We start from the raw sequence: 26772 nt of genomic DNA, 5'->3' as shown, positions 1-26772 counted from the left end.
TGTACTGCCGTGTCAGAATAAAGATAACCTGCATTTGAGCCTTTACTGCGCTGGACATTATACTTCTTCCCGTATGTTTATGTTTCTGGAACCGATTTAAGACATTTTTTTCCAGTGGAGTACCCCTTTAACCTAAACGCTTTTCATGATCCCATTCTTAAAAAAAAAAAAAAAAAAAAAACTGTCAGATAATTATTGATTGCAAAAAAAAAAATTCATTATTACAAATACAGCCCAATTGTTTTCTGAACAGGTTAGAGGTTCTAATTCATATCAACTTGGTCCTTTTCTTTGCAAAATGGTGAAAAATGTATTACATGCAGAAAGTGAAGTTTCTGGCAGCAGCATGGCGAGCATTCATCGGCTATCCTTGTCGGTCATCAGAACCACAGTTATACAGAGGTAGTAAATACACTGGATTGCAGGCACTATGGGGGGAGATTTATCAAAACCTGTCCTGAGGAAAAGTTACTGAGTTGCCCATAGCAACCAATCAGATCGCTGCTTTCATTTTGCAGAGGCCTTGATAAAAATGAAAGCAGCGATCTGATTGGTTGCTATGGGCAACTGGGCAACTTTTCCTCTGGACGGGTTTTGATAAATCTCCCCCGTACCTGTATGTAAACAGGAATAAAGTCACTGCAGGATAAGAGTACAGAATAAATATAGTACTCGTCTGTTTAGTAATGTTACAGTGTTTTCTACTATTAGCGAGGTTTGTCCCCTTATAGAAAGACACCGTTTAGATCCTAGGCGGTGGCTAGGAAGCGGTAGAAATTTTTTTAGACATATCCTGCAAGATCTGGAGGAGTTTATCTTCATCTCCAGACGAGGAGCGCGTACTTGCCAAGGGAAGGTGGGTAGAAGCAGGCTTCCGATCTAGAGGAAAAAGCAAACGTCCTGAGATCGTGTTGAACCTTACAAAAAGCGACAACTATAATCATACAGACGGGGATGTTTTTCTATCTCTAGAATAGGAAGAGCAAGTTACATGCAAATGTCTACGACAGTGTTTCCCAGCCAGGGTGCCTCCAGCTGTTGCAAAACTACAACTCCCAGCGTGCCCAGACAGCCAACGGCTGTCTGGGCACGCTGGGAGTTGTAGTTTTGCAACAGCTGGAGGCACTTCTGGTTGGGAAACACTGACCTATACTATTATATAGTCCAACAAGCTGGGAGTTGTAGTTCTGCAACAGCTGGAGGCACCCTGGTTGGGGACCACTGGTCTAGGAGATCATGGAGGCAAGGACTTCTCTAGAGATGAGCGAACTTACAGTAAATTCGATTCGTCACGGACTTCTCGGCTCGGCAGTTGAGGACTTATCCTGCGTAAATTAGTTCAGCCTTCAGGTGCTCCGGTGGGCTGGGAAAGGTGGATACAGTCCTAGGAAAGAGTCTCCTAGGACTGTATCCAACTTTACCAGCCCAAGGGAGCACCGGAAAGCTGAACTAATTTATGCAAGATAGACATCAACTGCCGAGCCGAGAAGTTCGTGACGAATCGAATTTACTGTAAGTTCGCTCATCTCTAGACTTCTCCATAGGGTACAGGCACTGTTACAGTATACATTTTTTTTTCCTTTTTTACGATGCAAATTTAACATGACAGGATTATATAGACATGCTGCATTTTATTTTCCTATTTGATGTGAATATTGCCTTACAAAAAGTAATCCTAGTTATCCTTCATTCTTTGCTGCATCACACACAATTTTAAAAAGACTATGGACACATTTGAAAAGTCACTGTTATCTTTAACACAGAGAGCAGAAAGTCACACTTAGGCTAGGTTCAGACTACGGAATTTCCGACTGTCTGACTGCAAAATTTTCCGCAACTATTTTCCGCCTCCAAAAGGCGTTTTTCAGTTTCATGCGTAGTTTTGTCATTTCCGCGAGTAATCCGCTGCTATTCCGCATGGAAATTCGGGACGTGTGAACATGGCCTTATTTTTGTCTCAGAGGCTAAATGGTGGAAAATTTCTAATAAAGACTATTAAGAAAAGTTGCTTCATTTTGTATAAAAGGTGGTCATAGCCAGGTAGTCATAAACATGACATAGGTGGTGGCCAAACAGTGCTCTCCACTAATCCATCCACCCCCCCAATATACACAAGAACACTCTGATCGGTTGAGCATTAAAGGGGTACTCCGCCCCTAGACATCTTATACCCAATCCAAAGGATAGGGGATAAGATGTCTTATCGTGGGGGTCCTGCAGCTGGTAACCCCCCCCCCCCCCCCCCCGATCTCTTCTGCAGCACCCCGTCATCTACTGCATGGAGTGAACTTCGCTCCGTGTCTGATGACTGGCAATACAGAGGCCAGAGTATCGTGATGTCACAGCCCGCCCCTTAAATGCAATGCTATGGGAGGGGGCGTGGTGGGAGTCATGTCCACTCCCATTGACTTGTATTGAGGGGCAGGGCCGTGACGTCACGATACTCCGACCCACCGTATCGCTCGTCAGACAAGGAGTGAAGTTCACTCCGTGCAGCAGATGACAGGGGGTGCTGCAGGAGAGATTGCGGGGATGCAGGTGCAGGACCCCCGCGATCAGACATCTTATCCCCTATCCTTTGGATAGGGGGATAAGATGTTGAGGGGCGGAGTACCACTTTAATTTGTGTAAAAGAATGAGAAAGATGGCAGCTTATCTCCCTGAAGACAAAAAGGTAGAGTCTGTTAAAATTCAACATTTCCAATCTCTCTCTCTCCCCCCCTAACAATCCGTCAGGGGAGTCAGCACGCCACGATACACATATACATGGTACAGCTAAAATTGGCAGGTTTGGCTGTAGTTGCCCATAGCAACCAGATTCCTTTTATTTTTCAGGGGCCTTTTTAAAAATGGAGGCAGCTGTCTGGTTGCTATGGGCAACTGTACCACTCATCCTTTACACAGGTTTTGATAAATCTCCCCATGTTAGTATATATATACATATACATTAGACTGGACAGTCTGTACAGAGACCCCTCTTAAAGTGTCTCTTCTATAGATCTCCTTAATATGAACACTAAATACCTTGGAAGAAGAGGCCACTCGCATGCTTAGTTGCAGCAGGAGACACGGCCAGCCACACCACGGTGTCTGCTCCTTGTTCTTCTGTGCGTAATCTGTTCTTCATCTTCTCATAGAAGTCTGGCATTGAAGACCTCACCGCTTAACAGAGGAAGACATGAAGAAACAGTCCTGAGCGTGCATAACATTACTACAGCGGACAGATCATTTTACACTGCTCAGGATTTACCTTTTGAGTATTATTTCACACATCTATAGTAGATTGTAGATATGGGTGACAAGTCTAGCATTAAGGCAGTGGTCTCAAACTATGGCCCTCCAGATGTTGAAAAACTTCAACTCCCAGCATGCCCGGACAGCCAAAACTTCAACTCCCAACTGTCGGGGCATGCTGGGAGTTGAAGTTTTGCAAGATCTGGAGGGCCATAGTTTGAGACCACTGTTTTAAGGGGGTACTCCAGCAAATAATTTTTTTTTTTTTTTTTTTAACCCCTTCCCGCTATTGGACGTATGCATACGTCCAGGCGAATTACACGTTCGCGCAAATGGACGTATGCATACGTCCAAGCGATCTCCTGCTCTGCCGCGGGCAGCGCAGGAGATCACGGGTGGGACTCAGCTGTCAATCACAGCCGGAGTCCCACCACAGCTGCCGGGGCCGCGATCGCGCCGGTCCCGGCAGCATTAACCCCATAGATGCCGTGATCAGTTCTGATCACGTCATCTATGGTGTTTGCAGGGGGAGCGCTCTCCCCCTGCCCATCAACGGCGGCTCCGCGATAAAATAAGGGGGATCGAGGGTGTCCAAGACACCCTCGATCCCCCTTGAAGGGATAGGAGTGAGGTGGCAGGGTTGCCACCCCTCCTATACCTGCTATTGATCGGCCGAGCGACCGACCAATAGCAGACTGGGGGCGGGGGGGTTAAAGTTCGGTTCCCCCCGCTATGCCCACCCATCGGTGTCCGGGCACAGCGGGGGGAACCGTGTAGTAGCGGCGGCGGCGGCGGTCACTTACCCGGCGGCGGCTGTGATCACGGCGGCGGTGGAGGAGGCGAGTATGACGCCGCGTGTCCGGGAGTCTGTGTTTCACATATGCTAAAGTCGTGAAACACCTGTGGGGTATTAAGGTTCACTTAACCCCTTGTTACGTTCCCCGAGGGGTCTAGTTTCCAAAATGGTATGCCATGTCGTTTTTTTTTTTGCTGTCCTGGCACCATAGGGGCCTCCTAAATGCGACATGCCCCCCGAGCAAAATTTGCTCTCAAAAAGCCAAATATGACTCCTTCTCTTCTGAGCATTGTAGTTCGCCCGTAATGCACTTCAGGTCAACTTATGGGGTACCTCCATACTCAGAAGAGATGGGGTTACAAATTTTTTTTTTTTTTTTTACATATGCAAAAGTCATGAAACACCTGTGGGGTATTAAGGCTCACTTAATTCCTTGTTACGTTCCTCAAGGGGTCTAGTTTCCAAAATGGTATGCCATTTTTTTTTTTTTTTTGCTGTTTTGGCACCATAGGGGCTTCCTAAATGCAACATGCCCCCAAAAAAACATTTCAGAAAAACACACTCTCCAAAATCCCCTTGTCGCTCATTCGCTTCTGAGCCCTCCACTGCGCCTGCCGAACAATTTACATAGACATATGAGGTATGTGCTTACTCGAGAGAAATTGGGCTACAAATTCAAGTATAAATTTTATCCTTTTACCCCTTGTAAAAATTCAAAAATTGGGTCTACAAGAACATGCAAGTGTAAAAAATGAAGATTTTGAATTTTCTCCTTCACTTTGCTGCTTTTCCTGTGAAACACCTAAAGGGTTAAAACACTTACTGAATGTCATTTTGAATACTTTGGGGGGTGCAGTTTTTGTAATGGGGTCATTTATGGGGTATTTCTAATATGAAGACCCTTCAAATCTACTTCAAACCTGAACTGGTCCATGAAAAATAGAGAGTATGAAAATTTTGTGGAAAATTGGAAAATTACTGCTGAACTTTGAAGCCCTCTGATGTCTTCCAAAAGTAAACACTTGTCAATTTTATGATGAAAATATAAAGTAGACATATTGTATATGTGAATCCCAAAAAAAAAATATTTGGAATATCCATTTTCCTTACAAGCACAGAGCTTCAAAGTTAGAAAAATGCAAAATTTTCTATTTTTTCATCAAATTTTGGGATTTTTCACCAAGAAAGGATGCAAGTTACCACAAAAATTTACCACTATGTTAAAGTAGAATATGTCACGAAAAAACAATCTCGGAATCAGAATGATAAGTAAAAGCATCCCAGAGTTATTAATGTTTAAAGTGACAGTGGTCAGATGTGCAAAAAAGGGCTGCGTCCTAGAGGTGAAAATGGGCTGTGTCCTTAAGGGGTTAAACTATTATCCCTGACCTGCAGGCATATAGAATGGGGCAAAAAAGTATTTAGTCAACCACCAATTGTGCAAGTTCTCCCACTTAAAAAGATGAGAGAGGCCTGTTATTTTCATCATAGGTATACCTCAACTATGAGACAATGAGAGAAAAAAATCCATCAAATCACTGTCTGATTTTTAAAGAAGTTATTTGCAAATTATGGTGGAAAATAAGTGTTTGGTCAATAACAAAAGTTCATCTCAATTCTTTGTTATATACCCTTTGTTGGCAATGACAGCGGTCAAACATTTTCTGTAAGTCTTCCCAAGGTTTTCACCTTTTCACAACATGGACCCACTGTGCCCCAGTACCACCACTTCAGCCCCCAGTGCTGTCTTCTTCCTGGTTGTTGATGGTCGATGAGCTACACTGTGCATCAGCTAAACGCCAGCTGCAGCAATGACCCGCCTTGACCAATTGGATGCAGGCATGAACTAGTAGGATGTTACGTCAGCTTTGAGCTGGAGTCTACCACATCCAGTTCGATGCTACACTGGTGGTTGTTTACTTAAATGGGCACGGTCATTAAAACGAATTTTTGCTTTTGCACTCCTTATGGTAAATTAACCCCTTAACGACGCAGGACATTTATTTAAGTCCTGCGCTGGCTCCTGCGATATGAAGCGGGGTCGCGCTGCGACCCCGCATCACATTGCGTCGGTCCCGGCGCTCATCAACAGCCGGGACCCGCGGCTAATACCACACATTGCCGATCGCTGCGATGTGCGGTATTAACCCTTTAGAAGCGGCGGTCAAAGCTGACCGCCGCTTCTAAAGTGAAAGTATCCCGGCTAGTCAGTCGGGCTGTTCGGGACCGCCGCTGTGAAATCGCGGTGTCCCGAACAGCTTGCAGGACACCGGGAGGACCCTTACCTGCCTCCTCGGTGTCCGATGGACGAATGACTGCTCCGTGCCTGAGATCCAGGCAGGAGCAGTCAAGCGCCGATAACACTGATCACAGGCGTGTTAATACACGCTAGTGATCAGCATGAGAGATCAGTGTGTGCAGTGTTATAGGTCCCTATGGGAGCTATAACACTGCAAAAAAAAAAAATAAAAAAAAAATAAAAAAAAAAAAAAGGAAAAAAAGTGTTAATAAAGGTCATTTAACCCCTTCCCTAATAAGTTTCAATCAACCCCATTTTCCCATCAAAAAAAAAAAACAGTGTAAATAAAAAATAAACATATGTGGTATCGCCGCGTGCGTAAATGTCTGAACTATAAAAATATTTCATTAATTAAGCCGCACGGTGAATAAAAAGTGATCAAAAAGTGCGATCAAAACAAAAATTGTACCGATAAAAACATCAGCTCACGGCACAAAAAATGACCCTTCATACCGCCCTGTACGTGGAAAAATAAAAGTTATAGGGGTCAGAAGGACATTTTTAAACCTATAAATTTTCCTGCATGTAGTTATGATTTTTTCCAGAAGTCCGACAAAATCAAACCTATATAAGTAGGGTATCATTTTAACCGTATGGACCTACAGAATAAAGATAAGGTGTCATTTTTACCAAAATATGCACTGCGTAGAAACGGAAGCCCCCAAAAGTCGCACAATGATTTTTTTTTTCGTTTCGCCGTGGATTTTTGGGTAAAATGACTAATGTCACTGCAAAGTAGAATTGGTGACGCAAAAAATAAGCCATAATATGGATTTTTAGGTGGAAAATTGAAAGGGTTATGATTTTTAAAAGGTAAGGAGGAAAAAACGAAAGTGCAAAAACTGAAAAACCCTGAGTCCTTAAGGGGTTAAAAAAATATATATATCTGACAGATACTGAGCAAACAATACAGAGCAATATCCAGGTAGAAAACTAAAAAAATAATAAAAATAAAGACAGGGGGTGGTTTATCATGATGGGGGCAGTGAACTGGGAGGATTATAACATTTAACAAGATCATGACAGTTACTCTTTAAGACAGGCTTGTAATAGGCCAAGGTTTTTTTGCTACAAATAATCCTAGGAGAAAATAATTGTAAGACGTCTACCTGGTGTGTCAGCCCAGCCCGGATGCATGACTGAAAAATGGACTTTTGGGTATTCTTTAGCCCACTGCTCAGTCAGGATTACTTGCTGTCTCTAAAGAAAAATATAAATAGATCCATAAAAATTTAATTTGTAAAATAATTTTGCACATAATATGATTTAAAAAGTGTGACATGTCAAAAATTGACAACTTCAGAGAGGTTATAGCAGAGGGTTTTAATATCAGTGCTGGTTAAGCAGGATTGTCAGCCATATATGAGATGGAAGTGGAATGAGGTAGATTCAATGTCAAAGTAACACTGCACAGTGCGATCAGCATCAACATTCCACTGCCCGGCCACTGGAACCCCCACGATTTCCATGCAGACCCCCGGCATTCTAAGCATTATTTTCAGAACGCTTAGTCATAAAGGCCGTGGTGTCACGACCACAGCCTCCCGAACCCAGCGTTCTGAACATAATGTCTGCACAGAAATCGTGGGGGTTCCAGCGGCCGGACTCTCACAATCAGACATCTTATCTCCTATCCTTTGGATAGGAGATAAGATGTCTAGCAACAGAGTACCCCTTTAATTCTTGGGAATGGTGAGAGCAGCACCCGAGCCTCAGCCACAGAAAAACTAATTTTGACAAGCTTCCTACCGTGACAAATTCTCCATTGTCTCAGATCTCACGTATACATTAGTAATATCACATTTCACTTTTCTGTAAACCCCAATCAGCGCCTACTATTTCTTTATCAATATATCTTACAATATTAGCACAACATACAGGGACGCCTGCATACAGTGCAGCTGGGGGAATCCAGGTTGTCACCAGATACAAGCGCTTATATATTTTTTGAATACTGTATTTATTAGGTGTTTTAAACACTTCCTTTACAGAAGAGGTGAGTCTAAAACACGCCCAAATTAATAAACATTACATAAGCCACTGTAGAACATTTTGGAGCATCTTTAAACATTCTGAACTTATGTTAATGCTGGCTTCACAGTCATTTTGTTAGTATTTTTAGTAGTTTTAGCTTTCAATTAAAGCTTTTCCGTGTCTGTTCCATTCCTATGTGCATTGTGCTCTGTGACTCCATTGTCTTAATGTTCAATCTTTAATAACGTTTATCTACAATCTAGGCACGGCACTCCTGGGGTTTATTTTTTACACAGTATAGGGTCCCCTCCCCCCCCAGGCTTCTATTGGTAGAGCATGGCAAAGAATAATACCATCCACAAATCTAACTATTAAAAGAGGTACTCCGCTGCTCAGCGTTTGGAACAAACTGAACGCTGGAGTCGGGAGCTTGTGATGTCACCAGTTCCCAGTGCCGGCTCCAGCATATGGAACAGTTTGTTCCAAATGCCGTCAGGGAATTTTTTTTTTTTTTTGCTTAAATAATGGAGGTTCTTGGGTATGCCTTGTATATATGTATTTTATTTGATGTGGCATATATGGATTGTCTGTATCTTCATTCGTATTTTCCCACTGATATGGTATCCTAATGCTGCCTACATCATTTCTTATTTTTTCCTCTAACTCTACAGTATTTTACGAGATGGGTGACAGGCTGAATCTGTATCTTTTCTCTCTGTTACTGTAGCCCACAGGAGAGCAGTGTCAGGCTCCATCATATAGGAGACACTAGAGAATCTGCTTACATTAGATACAGGCAGCATGACTAGGGGAGTGTTCTGCATCTGCAACTAATCATTTCAGGCTCTTTTTTCTATACATTTTAACAATTACATTCAATACAAATCATTGTACATTAGTAAACTACAAAAGTAAACACATCCCATACCTACCCCACCCAAGCACTCATCTACTCTATTACTGCACTCCTGGTCTCTTAGAGAGTACACATTCTATCTACAGCAGCACACAGGGAAGAGGAGTCTGAGCTGCAAGTTGGTATCTGATAGGTGGTAACATAATCCTGTAGTTCACAAAAAGTCAGAAACAAGAGATTGACATCCTGTGTACACATTAAAGCATGTCATTTTCTGGTTGTCAGGGAGCACATAACCCAGCTGAAGTAATGAAATCTATGGGTGAAGCAGATGACATTGCAGGAATACTGGTAGTTACTTTTAAATGGGCATTTAAAAAAAATAAAAATAAAAAAGATTATGTGAGACAAACATTTAGAAGGAAGACTTGCAAAACAAAAAGCACAGACCTTGTTTTGTGCATAGGCCATGGTTCCATCAAACGTGCTCGTCTCAAATTGAAGATCTAAGACGTCCAGCTTCTGAACCAGCATACCACCCGACGAGACTGTTACCTAGAACAAGCCAGCAAGAACCATCACACACCAGGCTCCCACGCTCAGTGCTAGAATCATGTCACACAAGACATGCTGGGCAGCTAAGTGGCTGCTTAGAGACTCACTAATAGCTGTTCTGGGAGTTTTGGAAGCAAGTACATTGCTGAAATCCACATCATTTCTCTATACTAAAATGCTGCCACATAAATGCATTAGGGGGAGATTTATCAAGACCTGTGCAGAGGGCAACCAATGAGATAACTTTTTTTCATTTTTAGAAGAGGCCTGTAAAAAAATGTAAAAAAGCGATCTGATTTGTTTCTATGGGCAACTGCACCACTCCTCTACACACGTTTTGATAAATCCCCCCCCCCCCCCGGAGTACAGGGAAAGGACATCTTCTAAGGACTCGTTCACACCACGACTTGTGCCTGTGAGGCAGATACATCAGGGAATTGTCAAAATGGTATCCAAACGTGTCCATGCTGGGACAGGCACAGACCCCATTAAATCAATGTCCTGAGCATGGTCAGTGACTATGTTCAGGTCATTTCCCGAGCATATACAAGTTTTGGCTCTGACAGTCATGGCTTGCAGAACTTTTCAGTCTGAGACAAAACTCTAAATAGGTTGACCTTATAATTAGAGATGAGCGAACTTACAGTAAATTCGATTCGTCACGAACTTCTCGGCTCGGCAGTTGATGACTTATCCTGCATAAATTAGTTCAGCTTTCAGGTGCTCCAGTGGGCTGGAAAAAGGTGGATACAGTCCTAGGAGAGAGTCTCCTAGGACTGTATCCACCTTTTCCAGCCCACGGGAGCACCTGAAAGCTGAACTAAGTTATGCAGGATAAGTCAGCAACTGCCGAGCCGAGAAGTTCGTGACGAATCGAATTTACTGTAAGTTCGCTCATCTCTTCCTATAATCCAAAACATGCCTGTTTACTGTAAGGCTTTATCAAAAGGCAGCAACATAACAGTGAAAAAAATTAATAAAGTGAACTTTTCAAATGCAATGTATGTTTGTAATGAAGAGACCTATGCAGTGTGTGTAGTAGGGGGAAGGGGTCGTTACGGAGAACTTACTACTCTGGGATCATCTTCCTTTTCCAAGGCAGGAAGCAGAGCTTTTGTCAAAATATATGTACCTGTAGAGAATGAAAAAAATATATAGTATAGTGTGGTGTTTATCATAACTAATCACAGTATTCTTTCTTAAATAAACCCTTTAACACTTTGATGCAAGGCTGTCACCATGCTTGCACATGGGAGCTTCATTCTCCCATCCTTCTTTAGGTTCTTCAAACTAATACCAGAAAACATTTCCAGGACATGTTATTGGGAAGGTCCCCTTTTACCAAAGCCAGGTTTTACTCCTGTATACGTATTAACATTATCTGCAGCATGTGGATGAAACAACGCCCACATGTGGTGTCCAATGGTATTACCATCAGAACTATTATTTATTTGCATGTGACAGACGCAATATTTGAACTTGCCCTAAAGATGAATAAGACAATTGATCATTAGAAATTCCAGCGCAAAATACACTGCTTCCCAGAAAGAGAGAATTTACTGCTTTTATTGATCAAAAGGAAAGTCATGCTAACACAATGCCAACAGGTTGGAGATAAGTTCAATGTCTATCTACATGGAACAAATCGCTCCCACTAATAGGATTCTATGTGACCACAGTCTAAATTAGGGCTGGGCGGTATGACCAAATGTGCGTATCACGGTATTTTTTTAACTTTTGGCGGTTCCACGGTAAATATTCACATATCACCCGCATGCACTGCCCTCCTCGTCCTGTTTGTTGCGGCCGCCGGCGCTGTGCGGTACTGTGCGGTATCCCTATGCCCGGGCTGCAAAAGGTAAACGAAATAAACTTTAACGCACCTACGTCGGCCTTACGCTGGGGACGGGAACGTCAGAGAGCTGTCAGCCTACCACCAGCCGCAGCGATGTTCCGCCTCAGCCGGTGATAGGCTGAGCCCACTGTCATGTAAGGAGCCGGCTCCTTACATGACAGTGGGCTCAGCCTATCACTGGACGAGGCGGTACATCGCTGCGGCTGGTGATAGGCTGACAGCTCTCCGCTGTTCCCGTCCCCAGGAAACAAGCGAGGCCGGTACCGGACCAATGGGAGGTGAGTTAAAGTTTATTTTGTTTATTTTTTGCAGCCCGGGCATAGGGATACAGCACAGTATAGAGCAGTGGTCTCCAACATGCGGACCTCCAGATGTTGCAAAACTACAACTCCCAGCATGCCCGGACAGCCGTTGGCTGTCCGGGCATGCTGGGAGTTGTAGTTTTGCAACATCTGGAGGTCCGCATGTTGGAGACCGCTGGTATAGTGTCAGCGCTGGCGGCCGCAACAAACAGGACGAGGAGGGCAGCGCATGTGGGTGACATGTGAGTAGTACCCTGATGGGGATAGCGCTGGGCTGGGCAAATAATTGGGGGGGGGGGGGGGGGGGCAGAACAGCGCTCGCGGGTCACATATGATTAGTTCCCCGATGTGGGGACAGTGCAGCGCTGGGCTGATTCATTCCCGAGGGGGAGGGGTCAAACCGGTATTGCGGTATGGGTTAAAATTCATATCGTGCAGCACAAAAATGTTGGTATTCAGTATGAACCAGTATACCGCCCAGCCCTAGTCTAAATGCATGAAAAAGGTTGTGTACTGACCAAAATGGAGCAGGCTTACGTAAATATTGTATCATTATACGAGTATTAATAAATGTCCGTTTAGGAAGAAAAAAAAAAAAAAAGGGTTTTAAAAAAGAAAACATGTCTGGGAGAGTCCATACATGCTGACTGAAGGTTTATGTGGCTTATTTAACGGAGAAATATATTCTTGGTAAAAGAAAAATCTTGTAATTAAATATGTACCGAACAAGTAACTGGAACATAACCACCAAATGAAGCGACTCTGGAGAAGCTGCGATTATTATTAGATTAACACGCTGTGCGGCAGGTGGCCAGTAATGCTGTAAACCACAGCCTGCCCGTAATGGGCATCATCTTCTACACAGCATCTTGTTTTTCTTGAGATTTCACACAAAGGAAAATGGCTTCTAGCTGCCAAAGTGCATGAATATAATGGAGCCCTGTTCATGCCGGAGTCAGGACAGATCCTGGAGGGTAATGGCTCGGTCATTACAGTACTTTTAACATGAGAGAATACAGAGAATTTCTTAAAGGGGTACTCCGTCCCTAGACATCTTATCCAAAGGTTCGTTTAGAACCCTGGGTGCGGGCAGCAGAGGTCGTGATGTCACAGCCACGCCCCTGTGATGCCATGCCATGCCATGCCCTCTCAATGCAAGTCTATGGGAGGGGGCGTGGTGGTTGCCGTAACATCACGAGGGGCGTGGCCGTGACTTCACGACCCCCTCCTGCCGACTTCAAGCGGACGGAACAAAATGTTCTGAACGTTGGGGAAGCGGAGTACCCCTTTAAAGGGGTTATCCAGGAAAAAAACTTTTTTTTATATATCAACTGGCTCCAGAAAGTTAAACAGATTTGTAAATTACTTCTATTAAAAAAATCTTAATCCTTTCAGTACTTCTGGGCTTCTGAAGTTAAGGTTGTTCTTTTCTGTCTAAGTGCTCTCTGATGACACACGTCTCGGGAACCGCCAAGTTTAGAAGAGGTTTGCTATGGGGATTTGCTTCTAAACTGGGCGGTTCCCGAGACACGTGTCATCAGAGAGGACTTAGACAGAAAAGAACAACTCAACTTCAGAAGCTCATAAGTACTGAAAGGATTAAGATTTTTTAATAGAAGTAATTTACAAATCTGTTTAACTTTCTGGAGCCGGTTGATAAATATAAAAAAATGTATTCCTGGATAACCCCTTTAAAGCGATGTAACCAAAGGCAGCAGATAAAAAGCATAGAAGAAAGATGTAGGTATAATGCTCTAGTATTTGCTACTGCAAAACTGAATGTACCCTGGCCATAAATTTGGAAATCAACAGCAGTATCACAATGGTGTTTAGACTATTGAAAGGCAACTTGGATGCTCACCCTTCATATCATTTATAGTATACAGCTCCTGTCTATATATACACAGTTATGTCAGTTGTACGCTGCTCTGTGGATGCAGGATGGCAGTACATAACAACGTGGTCTCAAATGGCTGGAGGTGCTCACCCCCAAATTCAGTTGTGCATATATACTGGGGGAGCAGATTCTGCCCTTGTAGTCCGTTGCTAAGGGCGATCCCCAGCATAAAAATGCATACAATAGAGGAGACTTAGGTCACCGTTCTCAAGTTCGTGAGGAGGACCCCAGTGGTCGGAGCCCCTGCGATCAGGTAGTTATCGTGTGGATAAGGGATAACTCCTAAAATAATAATATAAAATAAATGCATTTTTTGATCCAAAGTAAAAGAAAACCATTGTTTTACCCAAGACATTGGTGGCAAAGTTCTTCTCTAGTCCATCATCTGTTAATTCCCGACTGTTTACCATGCACCCAGCATTGTTCACCTAGACGTACAAGAAAAGAGCCAACTTGAGCTTCACCCATTCTGCTTGAAGGTTTAATGGCCAGAGGTAAAATAGGGAAATAAGAGTCTGGACTGTGGATAAGTAGAACTCACCAATACATGCAGACGGTTTTCAGCCTTAAACCTTTCAGCAAACTCCCAGATTTCTTTTGGGTTGGACATGTCCAGCAGATGGACAGATATACTCTGAAACAATGATGTGACAAATTACACTGAAATACAGAACTTATCATATCACACTATAGATGCGGGGAAAAACAACCGGGACTCTAATAGAAAAAAAAACAGCACCCAAAAATTCTGAACCTATTAAAACATATTGGTACACAAAAACCACCACCAACCCCTGCACCAGTATCAACAATACATTAATATCATACATGTAATGTAATTACAATAAATGGTTTCATTTTAACCGTAATAGCATCATAGAGTAGTCTTTCCCAACCAGTGTGTCTCCAGCTGTTGCAAAACTATATCTATCAGCATGCCCAGGCAGCCTTTGGCGGAGAGTTGTAGTTTTTTTGCAATAGCTGGAGGCATAATGATTGGGGAACACTGGTATAGACCTTTAGGAGTAATAGATATTAACACCACACTATGTATAATGCATATCAATACTTCCTCATATTAGGTATAAACTGCTAAACTTCCCTATACCACCAGGAGTAAGATATAAGAATCCCTAACCCAAAAAGCAGATGATGTAAAAGTATATGGTAACCTATGTAGTCCATATTATTGGAGTATTTGCCTTACTCTATTAGGTCACCTGATTCCGTTTACCTGATTCCCACTGCCTGCAATAATCTCTTTTTGTGCCTCTTCTGCTCGTTCTTTATTTCGGCATACCATATGAATTATGCCACCTAGAAAAAGCCAACACTCATAAGAAAAAGAATGTCCTGTATGTTGTAGGAAATAGTGCACAGTTCACAATGAGGCGACATCAGCCAGAATATTACAGTATCAACAGGAAAGAAAAAAAAACAAACAAAAAAACACATACTAATAGGGCTGCGCTCTTAGGCCGGCTTCACACTATGGAATCTCCGGCCGGACAAAAGTCTGCCTCAAAAACTCTGCAGTGTGCACTGCAGCAGAATCCCATTGGTGGCAATGGGACTCTGCTGCACTGGAATTTCTGAGCGGAATTTCAAGATGGAATTCCACTAGGAAATTGCATGGTGTGAAGCCGACCTTACACAGGCTCCAAGAAACTATGAAAGCCACAATGGCATGTTTATTCACAGACCTCAGGAGGCATTCTGAGGGTCTGAAGTGTGTGTCAATATATCTATACCTGCTAAAGCCAACCCAAGTGGTTCCCTATGTTGTTTCCCCTAGTGGGATAAACTGTGATTTTGGGTATTGTGGCTGCCCCACAACTCCCTCAGGTGAAACTTCTGCACATCAAATTTAGCAGTGCGATTTGCTCTAGAAAGGTTCCATCCTACGAGGCGCTCCGTCCTTGGTTTTTCTCCGTTTCAGAATATTACAGAGGGTGTTCAGGGCTCCAGCACACTATGTGCCCACAAACTTCTCGTTTACGGAAAAAGCTAATACAGTACAGTGTTTCCCAGTCTGCTTCCAGCTATTGCTAAACTACAACTCCCATCAGATGGAGGAACACTGGTTAGGAAACACTGAGTAGAGATGAGCGAACTTACAGTAAATTTGATTCGTCATGAACTTCTCGGCTCGGCAGTTAATGGCTTTTCCTGCATAAATTAGTTCAGCTTTCCGGTGCTCCGGTGGGCTGGAAAAGGTGGATACATTCCTAGGAAAGTGTCTCCTAGGCCTGTATCCACCTTTTCCAGCCCACGGGAGCACCTGAAGGCTGAACTAATTTATGCAGGATAAGCCATCAACTGCCGAGCTGAGAAGTTCGTGACAAATCGAATTTACTGTAAGTTCGCTCATCTCTAACACTGAGCTAATAGACTCCCTCATCTGTAAAGCTCTGTCTGATGACATGTACCCATTACTGGTATATCCATCTTTGCAACCATAATTTTCAATGTAAAAAGTGACTAGTAAACCCAGCAGATAATTAACCCTTTTATCGACTAATATAAATTCCGGAACACAATGAAGCGGTCGGCACTGCGGCTCTCACGTAGCAGATCAGTGCAATCAATTGGAAGAAGTCTCAGCACAAGGTAAATTCTCTTGCAAAGGTTTCTTTCAGCTTAGCATAGCTGGGCATTACTGCACGCGTATCGGCTCACCGCTGTTGAAAGGCTCAGGTATGAGCTGATACGCGTGCAGTTACGCCCAGCTATGCTAAGCTGAATAAACCCTTTACAAGAGAATTTACCGTGTGCCGAGACTTCTTCCAATTGATTGCACTAATATACATTCTATGATTATCCTAAGGGACTGTTCACACTATGGAAATTATCACATCAATCCCCCTTGCAGCAGATTCCCATTGACCATAATGTAGAGTTCTGCTGCTCAGTGCACAATATGGAAGCTTCCAACCCAGAATTGGATTCCGATGACAGATTGGACTCGTTCAATCTACCAATGGAATCCACCAGAGAAGTGGTTGGGACGGCGCTTTCTGTCCACGGCAGATTGTCACAGACATTGAGGGCTGATGCCGGAGGAGGCTGCTGTAAGCAGAATCATCCCGGAATTTTCACAAGGAATTTCCATAGCATAAATGTGGCATAAGGGTACATCTACACTACGGTGGAAATTCTGCATGGAATCCATTCGCTGCCTAATTAATTTCAATTAGATTTTTCTGCTTAGTTCACATGTCAGAAGTTCTGTGGAAAACATCCACTTAGGAATTGGATTCCGCTGGAAGATTGAACATGTTCAATCCTTTGGTGGAATCCGCCAGAGAAGTTCATTTTTCAATGGGACGACACTTTTGTCCCATATCCTTATAAGCGCCTATTCAGAAGCGGATCCACTATGGACATTCAGTAAGGGAATTAGCCTATGTTTCAATGGCCCTAAATTTACCTTTTTTAGCAATCTCCAGAGCAGTTGTTTTGCCGATACCACTATTTGCCCCTGTGATCATGTAAGACCTTCCAGTAACATCAACTTGTAGATCTTCTGCAGCAAAGTGTTTGGCAGCAGCTTCATATCCGCCCCTACAAGACACGAGGTATCTCCATTAGTGACTTGTTATGTTCCATCCTTTCTTATATTCAATGGCACAAAACAGACTTGTTCTTGGTTTTTAGTCTGACAAAATGGTGCAACACACATTGGACCAGTACAACAAATGACTTATGGCAAAGCACAATGCATATACACACATAAACAGAGCCTTGTTTTCCATTGTAGATTTAGGACTAGTGAATGCAGTGCGTACATAAACCAGTTTGAAGAAAAAACATGGAGTTCTAGAGTATGAGGATTTTACTACTTGACTTTAAATGATAAGGCCGCTAGCTCTCCTACCCGCCTGGCTGATGTAATAGCCACTAAGAAGACAGCAGAATCTCAGACAAAGGCTCAAAAAGGGTGTTTACTCAAAGCATTAAAGGGGTATTCCACCCCTAGACATTATCACGCCCCCTCCCATAGACTTGCATTGAGGGGACGGGGCATGACGTCACACGGGGGTGGAGTCATAACCTCACGGACTTCCGTTCTCGTGGTCGCGACCCAGACCCTCCAGCACTTCCGGACGAGAAACAGGGGATAAGATGTCTAGGGGTGGAGTACCTCTTTAAGAACCACCAAGAGATCCCAGGAGATATCCAGTGCTGAAAAACTTATCCCCTATCCTAAGAATAGGGGACCGACCGCTGGGGCCCCCCGCGATCTCCTGTACTGGGCCTCAGCAGCCCGAGGCAAGGGGGCGTGTTGACCACCACACGAAGCGGCGGCTGACACACCCCCTCAATACAACTCTATGGCAGAGCCGGAGCGCTGCCTTCGGCAATCTCCGGCTCTACCATAGCGATGTATTGAGGGGGCGTGTCGGCCGCTGCTTCGTGCGGTGGTCGACACCCGCTATCTGGCCAGCGAGCAGGGGGCCCGTACAGGAGGTCACTGGGGGGCCCCAGCGGTCGGACCCCCACGATCTGAAACTTATGCCCTGTCCTTAGGATAGGAGATAAGTTTTTAAGCACTGGACTACCCCTTTAATAATTTTTGAAAATGGTAACCTGATGACAGATTTAAAAAAATCTTATGATCCACGGGTGGTCAATTTTTTGACTGAAGAGAGCACCTAAGGCAGACACCGGTACATTAAGAGTGGCCGCCCTCAAACCTTTTTCAAGGCCCTTTTGAAGAAAGTCTAAGATAGCTTCTATGTTGGGCTTATCAAATTGTATATTAGGCCTATTAAAGGCCTTCCACCTCAAAAACTTCCTCCATACTAAGTTAAATGGGCACTGTCATGAAAACAAAAAATTGATATGTTGTAGTACTTCAGTACTACAACATATCTCTAATATACTTTAATAAAAAAAAGTGATTTTAAAACAGTTTAAAATCACTTTTAAATTCGGCCACTAGGGGTCGCCCTCCTAGTGGCCGAATGCATTCAGCAGTGACGTCACCACTGAATTTCGACTCGTTGAAGCCTGGCAACGAGTCGAAATTCAATCACTCCTGTGCTCGCTCCCGCCTGTCAATCAGACAGGCGGGAGCGAGCGCTTTGAAGGAAGAAGACGCGCGCAGGCTCGGGGACAAGGTAAAGTATTATGTTCACTGTATTATGTATACTGTTCACCTATACAGTATGCCTCCAGTTCCCCCACTACAACTCCCAGCATGCCCTGGGAGTTTTAGTGGGGAAGCCTGGAGGGACACTGTATAGGTGAACTGAGGGGGAGTGGGTTGAGCGGAGCGCCGGGGGGGGGGGGGGGGGGTTGCGGGCTGCGCGCTGTGGAGGGAGTACTCTGGGTGAACTAAGAGGGAGGGGGAGTGAGTTGAGTGGCGCGACGGGCCGGGGGCGGGGGGGTTTGCGGGCTGCGCGGCGGGTGATGTGCTCCGGTGTTCACCTATACAGGGTGCCTCCAGTTGTTTCCCCACTACAACTCCCAGCATGCCCTGACAGCCAATAGATGTCAGGGCAAGCTGGGAGTTGCAGTGGGGAAAAAGCTGGAGGCACCCTGTATAGCTGAACTACGGGCGGAAGTGCCGTCCCCAGCAGGTATCAGTGACGTGGTGCCTGCTGGGGAAGTCTGCCTGGTAGTGACCACACTACCAGGCAGACAAAAAAGCATTTTTAATATGTAAAAAAAAAAATTAAAGGCAGGGAGGGGGTTAGGGATAGATGGGTAATAGGCAGGGACAGAAAAGAAAAAAAGTGATGGTGGGAGCTACCCTTTAATGGTCACAGTCTTTCTGCTGGCCTGCAGGGTGTCAATCACTGCTTCTGAGAGGCCCTTAGCTTTTAGGATTAACCTCTCAAGAACCAGGCAGTCAGGTGTAGACTTCGCACTTCTGGATGTAGCAGCGGACCCTGTATCAGGAGGTCCGGGAATTCTGGAAGGACCCAAGGGTCCGATACTGACATGACCCTAGGTATGAGTACAAGTGGAGCAAAAGCATAAGCCAAATCCCACAATCCCACACCCATCTATGGGACAAGGCATCTACTGCTAATGGCCTGTCTGACGGCGAGAGGGAAAGAACATTTTTTCACTTGCCTGTTCTGTCTGGTGGCAAATATGTCCACCTGTGGAGTGCCCCACAGAGCTGAGGTTTTCTGAAAAACCTGAGGTCGCTGACATAGTGTAAATGGGAGCAGCGGACCACTATTCACTTCAAAGGGTGACTCCGTTCGAGAAGTATCCTCATGCGGACTCATAACAGGGGCTGTTGCCCTTTTGAAATAGTGCATATATCCAGAAAGAAGTCACTAGGTCACTAAGCATAGGGTCCGCTGCTCCAATTAACAGGGATGTCAACGTATACGATTAACAGGGGCAGGAACGCAGTGTCAATGTACCAAAAATTGGCCTTTTCTTAGAGGCGCTGCTGTAATTTTCTTTGATTCAGTGACTACAGACACATTCATAGTTTACAGTTCATTAATCGTGAATGTCTGTGTGGTATCTGAATTGAAGAAAATTACAGCAGTGCCTCCAACAAAGACCCTTTTTTTTTACTGGTTTTCCATTTACTCGGGGGACAAGGGACCCTAGTTTTTTAGTTCCTCTGTTCAGTGGGGGTCCCAGCGGTTGATCCCCCAGCGTTCACATATTTACCACCTATCCTGTGGGTCGGTGATACGTTACATAATGTTTCTAGCCCTAGAGAACAACCCTGTATTGCTACATTCACCACAATGTATTTCCCCTCATGTGCCCCTGTGGTGATCTTAGGTCTGTGTGGTCACTTCTTGCTAGGCTTGGTCTACACTAGGATTCTTACATCAGGACAGATCTGTCAAACAATAACTTTACTATGTAGCAAGATCATATCAGTGACAAGTGCGGCCCGCCTCAGAGTGTTATACAAGCTGGCGGCAGTACCCTCCTAGTAATATTTCCTGGCTAGGGTCCACCAGTAGATGACTATACACGGGACTGGTATATAATCCCATGTTTATGGATCCCAATATACCCAGTTAGGGGCAAATAGACTTAAAAGAAGGGGCTCCTCTTTTCTAGAACCCCTCAATGTGCCATAACAGAACTGCTCCAGCTTCCATGTACAGTAATACTACATTTCTCCGAAACAGCCATACCTAGACGGAGATAAGAGCCGATATTTACACCAGGGGACATCCTCTAGACACAATCCCTCTGAAAGAACTCAAGGACGAGGGGTGTCCCCAAACTAATCCGCAAAGGCCGTCTTCACTTCCCATGAAGCATGACCAGCATAGCGCTGACATACACCGTAGTGCAGATTTATTAGTACATCATGCACACTATGTGCCATTTATAATACTGGTGTCTTCTTATATTGCAAAGGGACATTGGGCGTACTAAGGCACTAGGGCTCGGGTACAACTGCTACCTATGTCTCCAAACAGTGGACCTCCAGCTGTTGCAAAACTACAACTCCCTGCATGCCCGGACAGCCGTTGGCTGTCCGGGCATGCAGGGAGTTGTAGTTTTGCAACAGCTGGAGGTACACGGTTTGGAGAATACTGCCGTATAGTTACGCCCCAGCAACCACCATCCGAATGGCCACTTGTTACAGAAAGGTGGTCCTGGTACCCCTCAGTCAGCTCTCATTGTATATATATATATATATATATATATATATTAGATTATATACACACACACAGGTGTCTTTTCGTCTGTTGCAAAACCACAATCCCCACCATGAACACAATGGGGGTTGTTGTGGTTTTGCAACAACTGGAGAGATACAGGTTAGCAATCTCTATGTGTTACGGCAGAGGGCTCCTCGCTGTACGGCACCTACCTGGTGTACTCCCGCAGCCCCTTCACAAACCACACGGTGTTCCTGTAGAGAGACATGTCTGCGGGGTGTGAGCCCGGGTCCTGTCCTCATACACTCTCCATACGGCGGACACGCCTCCCGGGGGACGTCACCGGGATATGTAACCGGAGGCCGCCCATATTGTGTAAGGAGGACGGCCCCGTCCTGTTCCTATCCCGGGGCAATGTCCGGCTGCCTCCTCCCTGCTGCTGTTATATAAGGCAGACGGAGGGACACGCTGGGGGTTGTAGTTCGGTCTCCAGGAGGACATATTGGGGGTTGTAGTTCAGTCCTCAGGAGTACATATTGGGGGTTGTAGTTCAGTCTCCAGGAGAACAATATTGGGGGTTGTAGTTCAGTCTCCAGGAGGACATATTGGGGTTGTCGTTCAGTCTCCAGGAGGACATATTGGGGGTTGTAGTTCAGTCTCCAGAACATATTGGGGGTTGTAGTTCAGTCTCCAGGAGGCCATATTGGGGGTTGTAGTTCAGTCTCCAGGAGGCCATATTGGGGGTTGTAGTTCAGTCTCCAGGAGGCCATATTGGGGGTTGTAGATCAGTCCTCAGGAGGACATATTGGGGGTTGTAGTTCAGTCCTCAGGAGAATATATTTGGGTCTGTAGTTCAGTCTCCAGGAGGAAATATTGGGGGTTGTAGTTCAGTCTCTAGGAGAACATATTGGGGGTTGTAGTTCAGTCCCCAGGAGAACATATTGGGGGTTGTAGTTCAGTCCCCAGGAGAACATATTGGGGGTTGTAGTTCAGTCCTCAGGAGGACATATTGGGGGTTGTAGTTCAGTCCTCAGGAGGACATATTGGGGGTTGTAGTTCAGTCTCCAGGAGGACATATTGGGGGTTGTAGTTCAGTCCTCAGGAGGACATATTGGGGGTTGTAGTTCAGTCTCCAGGAGGACATATTGAGGGTTGTAGTTCAGTCCTCAGGAGAACATATTGGGGGTTGTAGTTACGTCTCCAGTAGGACATATTGAGGGTTGTAGTTCAGCCTCCAGTTACAAGTTGGGCTGTGCATAGGGCAGAGGTCTCCAAACTGTGGCCCTCCAGCTGTTGCAAAACTACAACTTCCAGCATGCCCAGACAAGACGCTGGGAGTTGTAATTTGGCAACAGCTGAAGGACCACAGTTTGGAGACCACTGTAGGAGATCATCTCTCCATGGTGTCAGGATCAGAGGGATCTGAATATAGAAACATTTTTCTGGAGGTGACACAATAGAATTTTTATTTTTGCGTTTTCGTATTTTCCTCCACGCCATTTACCAGACATAACTTATTTTTCCATCCACAGACTGACCTAAGTGCTTGTTTTTTGTGTGACCAATTGTACTTTGTAATGAAGTCTTTAATTTTACCATAGAATGTACAGCAAAACAAAAAAAATAAAAAAAATTTTGGGGGGGGGTGTGGAGGGGTAATTATTGTTTTGCCATTTTTGCGTTATAACCCTTTCAATTTTGCACCTAAAAATCCATAAGATGGCTTATTTCTTGCACCACCAATTCTACTTTGTAATGACATCAGACATTTTACCTAAAAATCTACGGCGAAACCCCCCAAAAAAAATCATTGTGCGACAAAATTGAAGAAAAAACACAATTTTGTAAATTTTGGGGGCTTCCGTTTCTACGCAGTAAATTTTTCGGTAAAAATTACACCTTATCATTATTCTGTAGGTCCATACGATTAAAATGATACCCTACTTATATAGGTTTGATTTTGTCGTACTTCTGAAAAAAATCATAACTACATGCAGGAAAATTAATACATTTAAAATTGTCATCTTCTGACCCCTATAACTTTTTTATTTTTCCGCGTTCGGGGTGGAATAGTTCGGACATTTACGCACGCGGCGATACCCCATATGTTTATTTTTATTACGGTTACATATTTTTTTATATGGAATTTGTGAAAAGGGGGTGATTTGAACTTTTAATATGGAAGGGGTTAATGTGTGTGTTTTTAAACTTTTTATTCAATTTTTTTTTACACTTTTGGTCCCCTTAGGGGACTTTTAGGAGGAATCATTAGATTCCTCATACAGATCAATGTGGTTTCATAGAACCACATTGATCTGTGTGATCTAAAGGGTTAGGCTAGGTTCACACTGTGGAATTTCTGGGCAGAATTTCTGCCGGAGATCGAGCCGACGGCTCTAGGACCGCGCGGACTGCATTACCGTCTCCATAGATGGCAATGCATTTCTGGGTGGATCTTTTGGGAGATCTGCTCAGAAATGCATTGACATCTATGGGGGCGGTAATGCAGACCGCTTGGTCCTAGTGCCCCCGACTTGATCTCTGGCAGAAATTCTGCTGAGAGATTCCACAGTGTGAACCCAGCCTTAATAGACGTGTCTGCTATTAACGCCGGCCCTCAGCTACAGGAATCAGCTGTAGGCCGGGAGCCCGCGCCATACAACAGTTGCCGTCTAAGGACACGCCGGCTCGTCCTTAGACGGCAACCAGTTAAAAAGATAACCACAACTTTGCAACTCTCTTTAGGTTATCTTTATTTAGTAGGTCAGTGTGATTTAAACATACCCAATTTGTATAGTTTTTCTATTTTTTTTTTTTAACAAAATCATACTTAAAACTGTCCTCTTCTAACCATTATAACTTTTTTACTTCACCACATACGTGTTTTGATAAGAATTTTTGCTCACTTTTTATTGACTATATATATATATATATATATATATATATATATATATATATATATATATAAATGTGACCAAAAATCACCATTTTTAACATTTTGTATTTTTTTGCGTTTGTCGCTTCCCGTGCAGGATCATAAACTTTATATTTTAAAAGTGAAGACAATTCTACATGCGGCGATACCAAATATGTTTGATTTTTACTTTTATTTTTGTAAAATGGGAAAAGAAGGGTGATTTTATTTTTTATTAGGACAGGGGCTTTTATATAATTAAAAAATAAATTTGTTTTAATTTTACACTTCTTAAAGGGGTACTGGTGCCAGAAAGTTAAACATATTTGTAAATTACTTCTATTAAAAAATCTTAATCCTTCCTGTACTTATTAGCTGCTGAATACTACAGAGGAAATTCTTTTCTTTTTGGAATGCTCTCTGATGACATCACGACCACAGTTCTCTCTGCTGACGTTATTATAATATTAATAAGTCTTTATTTATTGTTGTCCTTAGTGGGATTTGAATCCAAGGCACCAGCACTGCAAGGCAGCAGTGCTAACCACTGAGCCACCATGCTGCCCTTAGCAAACCTCTGCTATGCACAGTTGCTAAAATGGACAGAGATGTCAGCAGAGAGCACTGTGCTCGTGATGTCATCAGTGTTCCAAAAAGAAAGGAATTTCCTCTGTAGCATTCAGCAGCTAATAAGTACTGGAAGAATTAAAGGGTAGCTCCCACCATCCTCTTTTTTTTTTTCTGTCCCTGCCTATTGCCCATCTATCCCTAACCCCCTCCCTGCCTTTATTTTTTTTTTTATTATCTTAAAAATGGCATTTTGTCTGCCTGGTAGTGTGCTCACTACCAGGCAGACTTCCCCAGCAGGCACCACGTCACTGATGCCTGCTGGGGGCCGAGTTCCGCCCATAGTTCTCAGGACAGGGTGCCTCCAGCTGTTTCACCACCACAACTCCCAGCATGCCCTGACATCTATTTGCTGTCAGGGCATGCTGGGAGTTGTAGTGGGGAAACAACTGGAGGCACCCTGTGTTGGAAGACACCCAGCCCCCGACCAATATCGCATCGCACCCCCCCCCCCTCCCCCTCACCTGTGCCGGACCATGAGCGGGGGTCTGTAGCAAGCAACAAGTGTATGCCCGGCTTCCTGTCATGCCCGTACACTCTGGAAACTGTCTCTATGTTTCTGAAGGATTGAAAGTCCTCCAGAACCATAGAGAGAGTTACCAGAGTGTACGGGCATGACAGGAAGCCGGGCATACACTTGTTGCTCCATATAACGCGCTCCCCCCGGCAATGAGAGTACACAGCTGCAAGGAGCAGTGAGGAGGCGGCGTATCCCCTCTGGAGCCGGGGCTGTAAGCAGAGGTAAGAGCCATGAGTCTCCCTGCTGCAGGGAGAATATGCAGCAAGGAGGCAGCCAGTGTGAGAGTCCAGGGAGCCAATGCGCAGCCCTGGATTTCACTGTGCTCGCTCTCGCCTGTTTGATTGACAGGCGGGAGCGAGCACCGCAGTGACTGGAATTTCGACTCATTTGCCAGGCTCAAATGAGACGAAATTCTGTAGTGACGTCACTGCCGAATGCATTCGGCCACTAGGAGGGCGACCCCTAGTGGCCGAATTTAAAAGTGATTTTAAACTGGTTTAAAATCACTTTTTTTAATTAAACTATATTAGAGATATGTTGTAGTACTTAAGTACTACAACATATCAATTTTTTTATTTCATGACAGTGCCCATTTAAGATTTTTTAATAGAAGTAATTTACAACTACATTTAACTTTCTGGCACCAGTTGATTTAAAAGAAAAAAGGTTTTCACCGGAGTACCCCTTTAAGTCCCCATAGGTGACTTTTATATGCAATCATTAGAGTACATTTACGGTATCTATTGCATAGCATTACACAGTGAGATTGGCACTGTACTGATACAGCCTGGCTGAGCTCGACTGCAATATTAAAGGGTTACTCCGCTACCCAGCGTCCTGAACATCCTGTGCGAGCTTCCTTGTTCACGCCCGCGCCCTTGTGACATCACGCCCCGTCATGTGATGTCACATCCCGCCCCCTCAATGCAAGTCAATGGGAGGGGGCGTGACGGCCGTCGCGCCCCCTTCCCATAGACTTTCATTGAGGGGACAGGCTGTGATGCCACGAGGGGGTGGGCGTGAACACGGAAGCCTGCACACAGCGTTTGGAACTCAATGTTCTGGACGCTGGGTAGTGGAGTAACCCTTTAAATCAGCAATCCTGCAGCCAGAGGCAGGTAAGCTGGCCCTCTGACGCCATTTTAGCTACTGATAGTAGTCACGAAGCGAACGCAGCATGTACATTTATGCCCTGGAAAACTTTTTTTTTCAAAGAAACTGAGTCTGCATAAAATTCTGATCCCTAGAACTTTATTTTTCTGCCCCAATAGTTTTCAGCCTTACACAGTAAGGGTACGTTCACATGTACAGGATGCTACGCAGATTTAAAGGGGTACTC

General features: G+C 44.4%; 1 protein-coding gene across 2 annotated transcripts; it reads right to left on the bottom strand.

The window, feature by feature from the left end:
• Positions 1-101: 101 nt before the first annotated feature.
• On the bottom strand, positions 102-25455 carry DHRS12 (dehydrogenase/reductase 12). 2 transcript variants are annotated; one of them, XM_056560359.1, is made up of 10 exons: positions 25378-25455; positions 17199-17332; positions 15003-15085; positions 14310-14402; positions 14115-14196; positions 10785-10846; positions 9610-9714; positions 7439-7529; positions 3025-3162; positions 102-879 (listed from the first exon to the last, which is right to left on the bottom strand). In XM_056560359.1, exons 1-10 carry the CDS (start codon positions 25389-25391, stop codon positions 761-763), a joined length of 921 nt encoding a protein of 306 aa, XP_056416334.1. In that variant the 5' UTR covers positions 25392-25455; the 3' UTR covers positions 102-760. The 2 variants fall into 2 exon arrangements, with proteins under 2 accessions (XP_056416334.1, XP_056416333.1); XM_056560358.1 differs by lacking the exon at positions 25378-25455 and adding an exon at positions 21585-21840 and having other exon boundaries at positions 107-879.
• Between the last annotated feature and the right edge of the window lie 1317 nt (positions 25456-26772).

Source organism: Hyla sarda, chromosome 2, assembly GCF_029499605.1.
Source record: "Hyla sarda isolate aHylSar1 chromosome 2, aHylSar1.hap1, whole genome shotgun sequence".
NCBI lineage: Eukaryota > Metazoa > Chordata > Amphibia > Anura > Hylidae > Hyla > Hyla sarda.
Note: the sequence above shows the minus strand (reverse complement) of the source record. Positions and strands in the feature narration are given on the sequence as shown.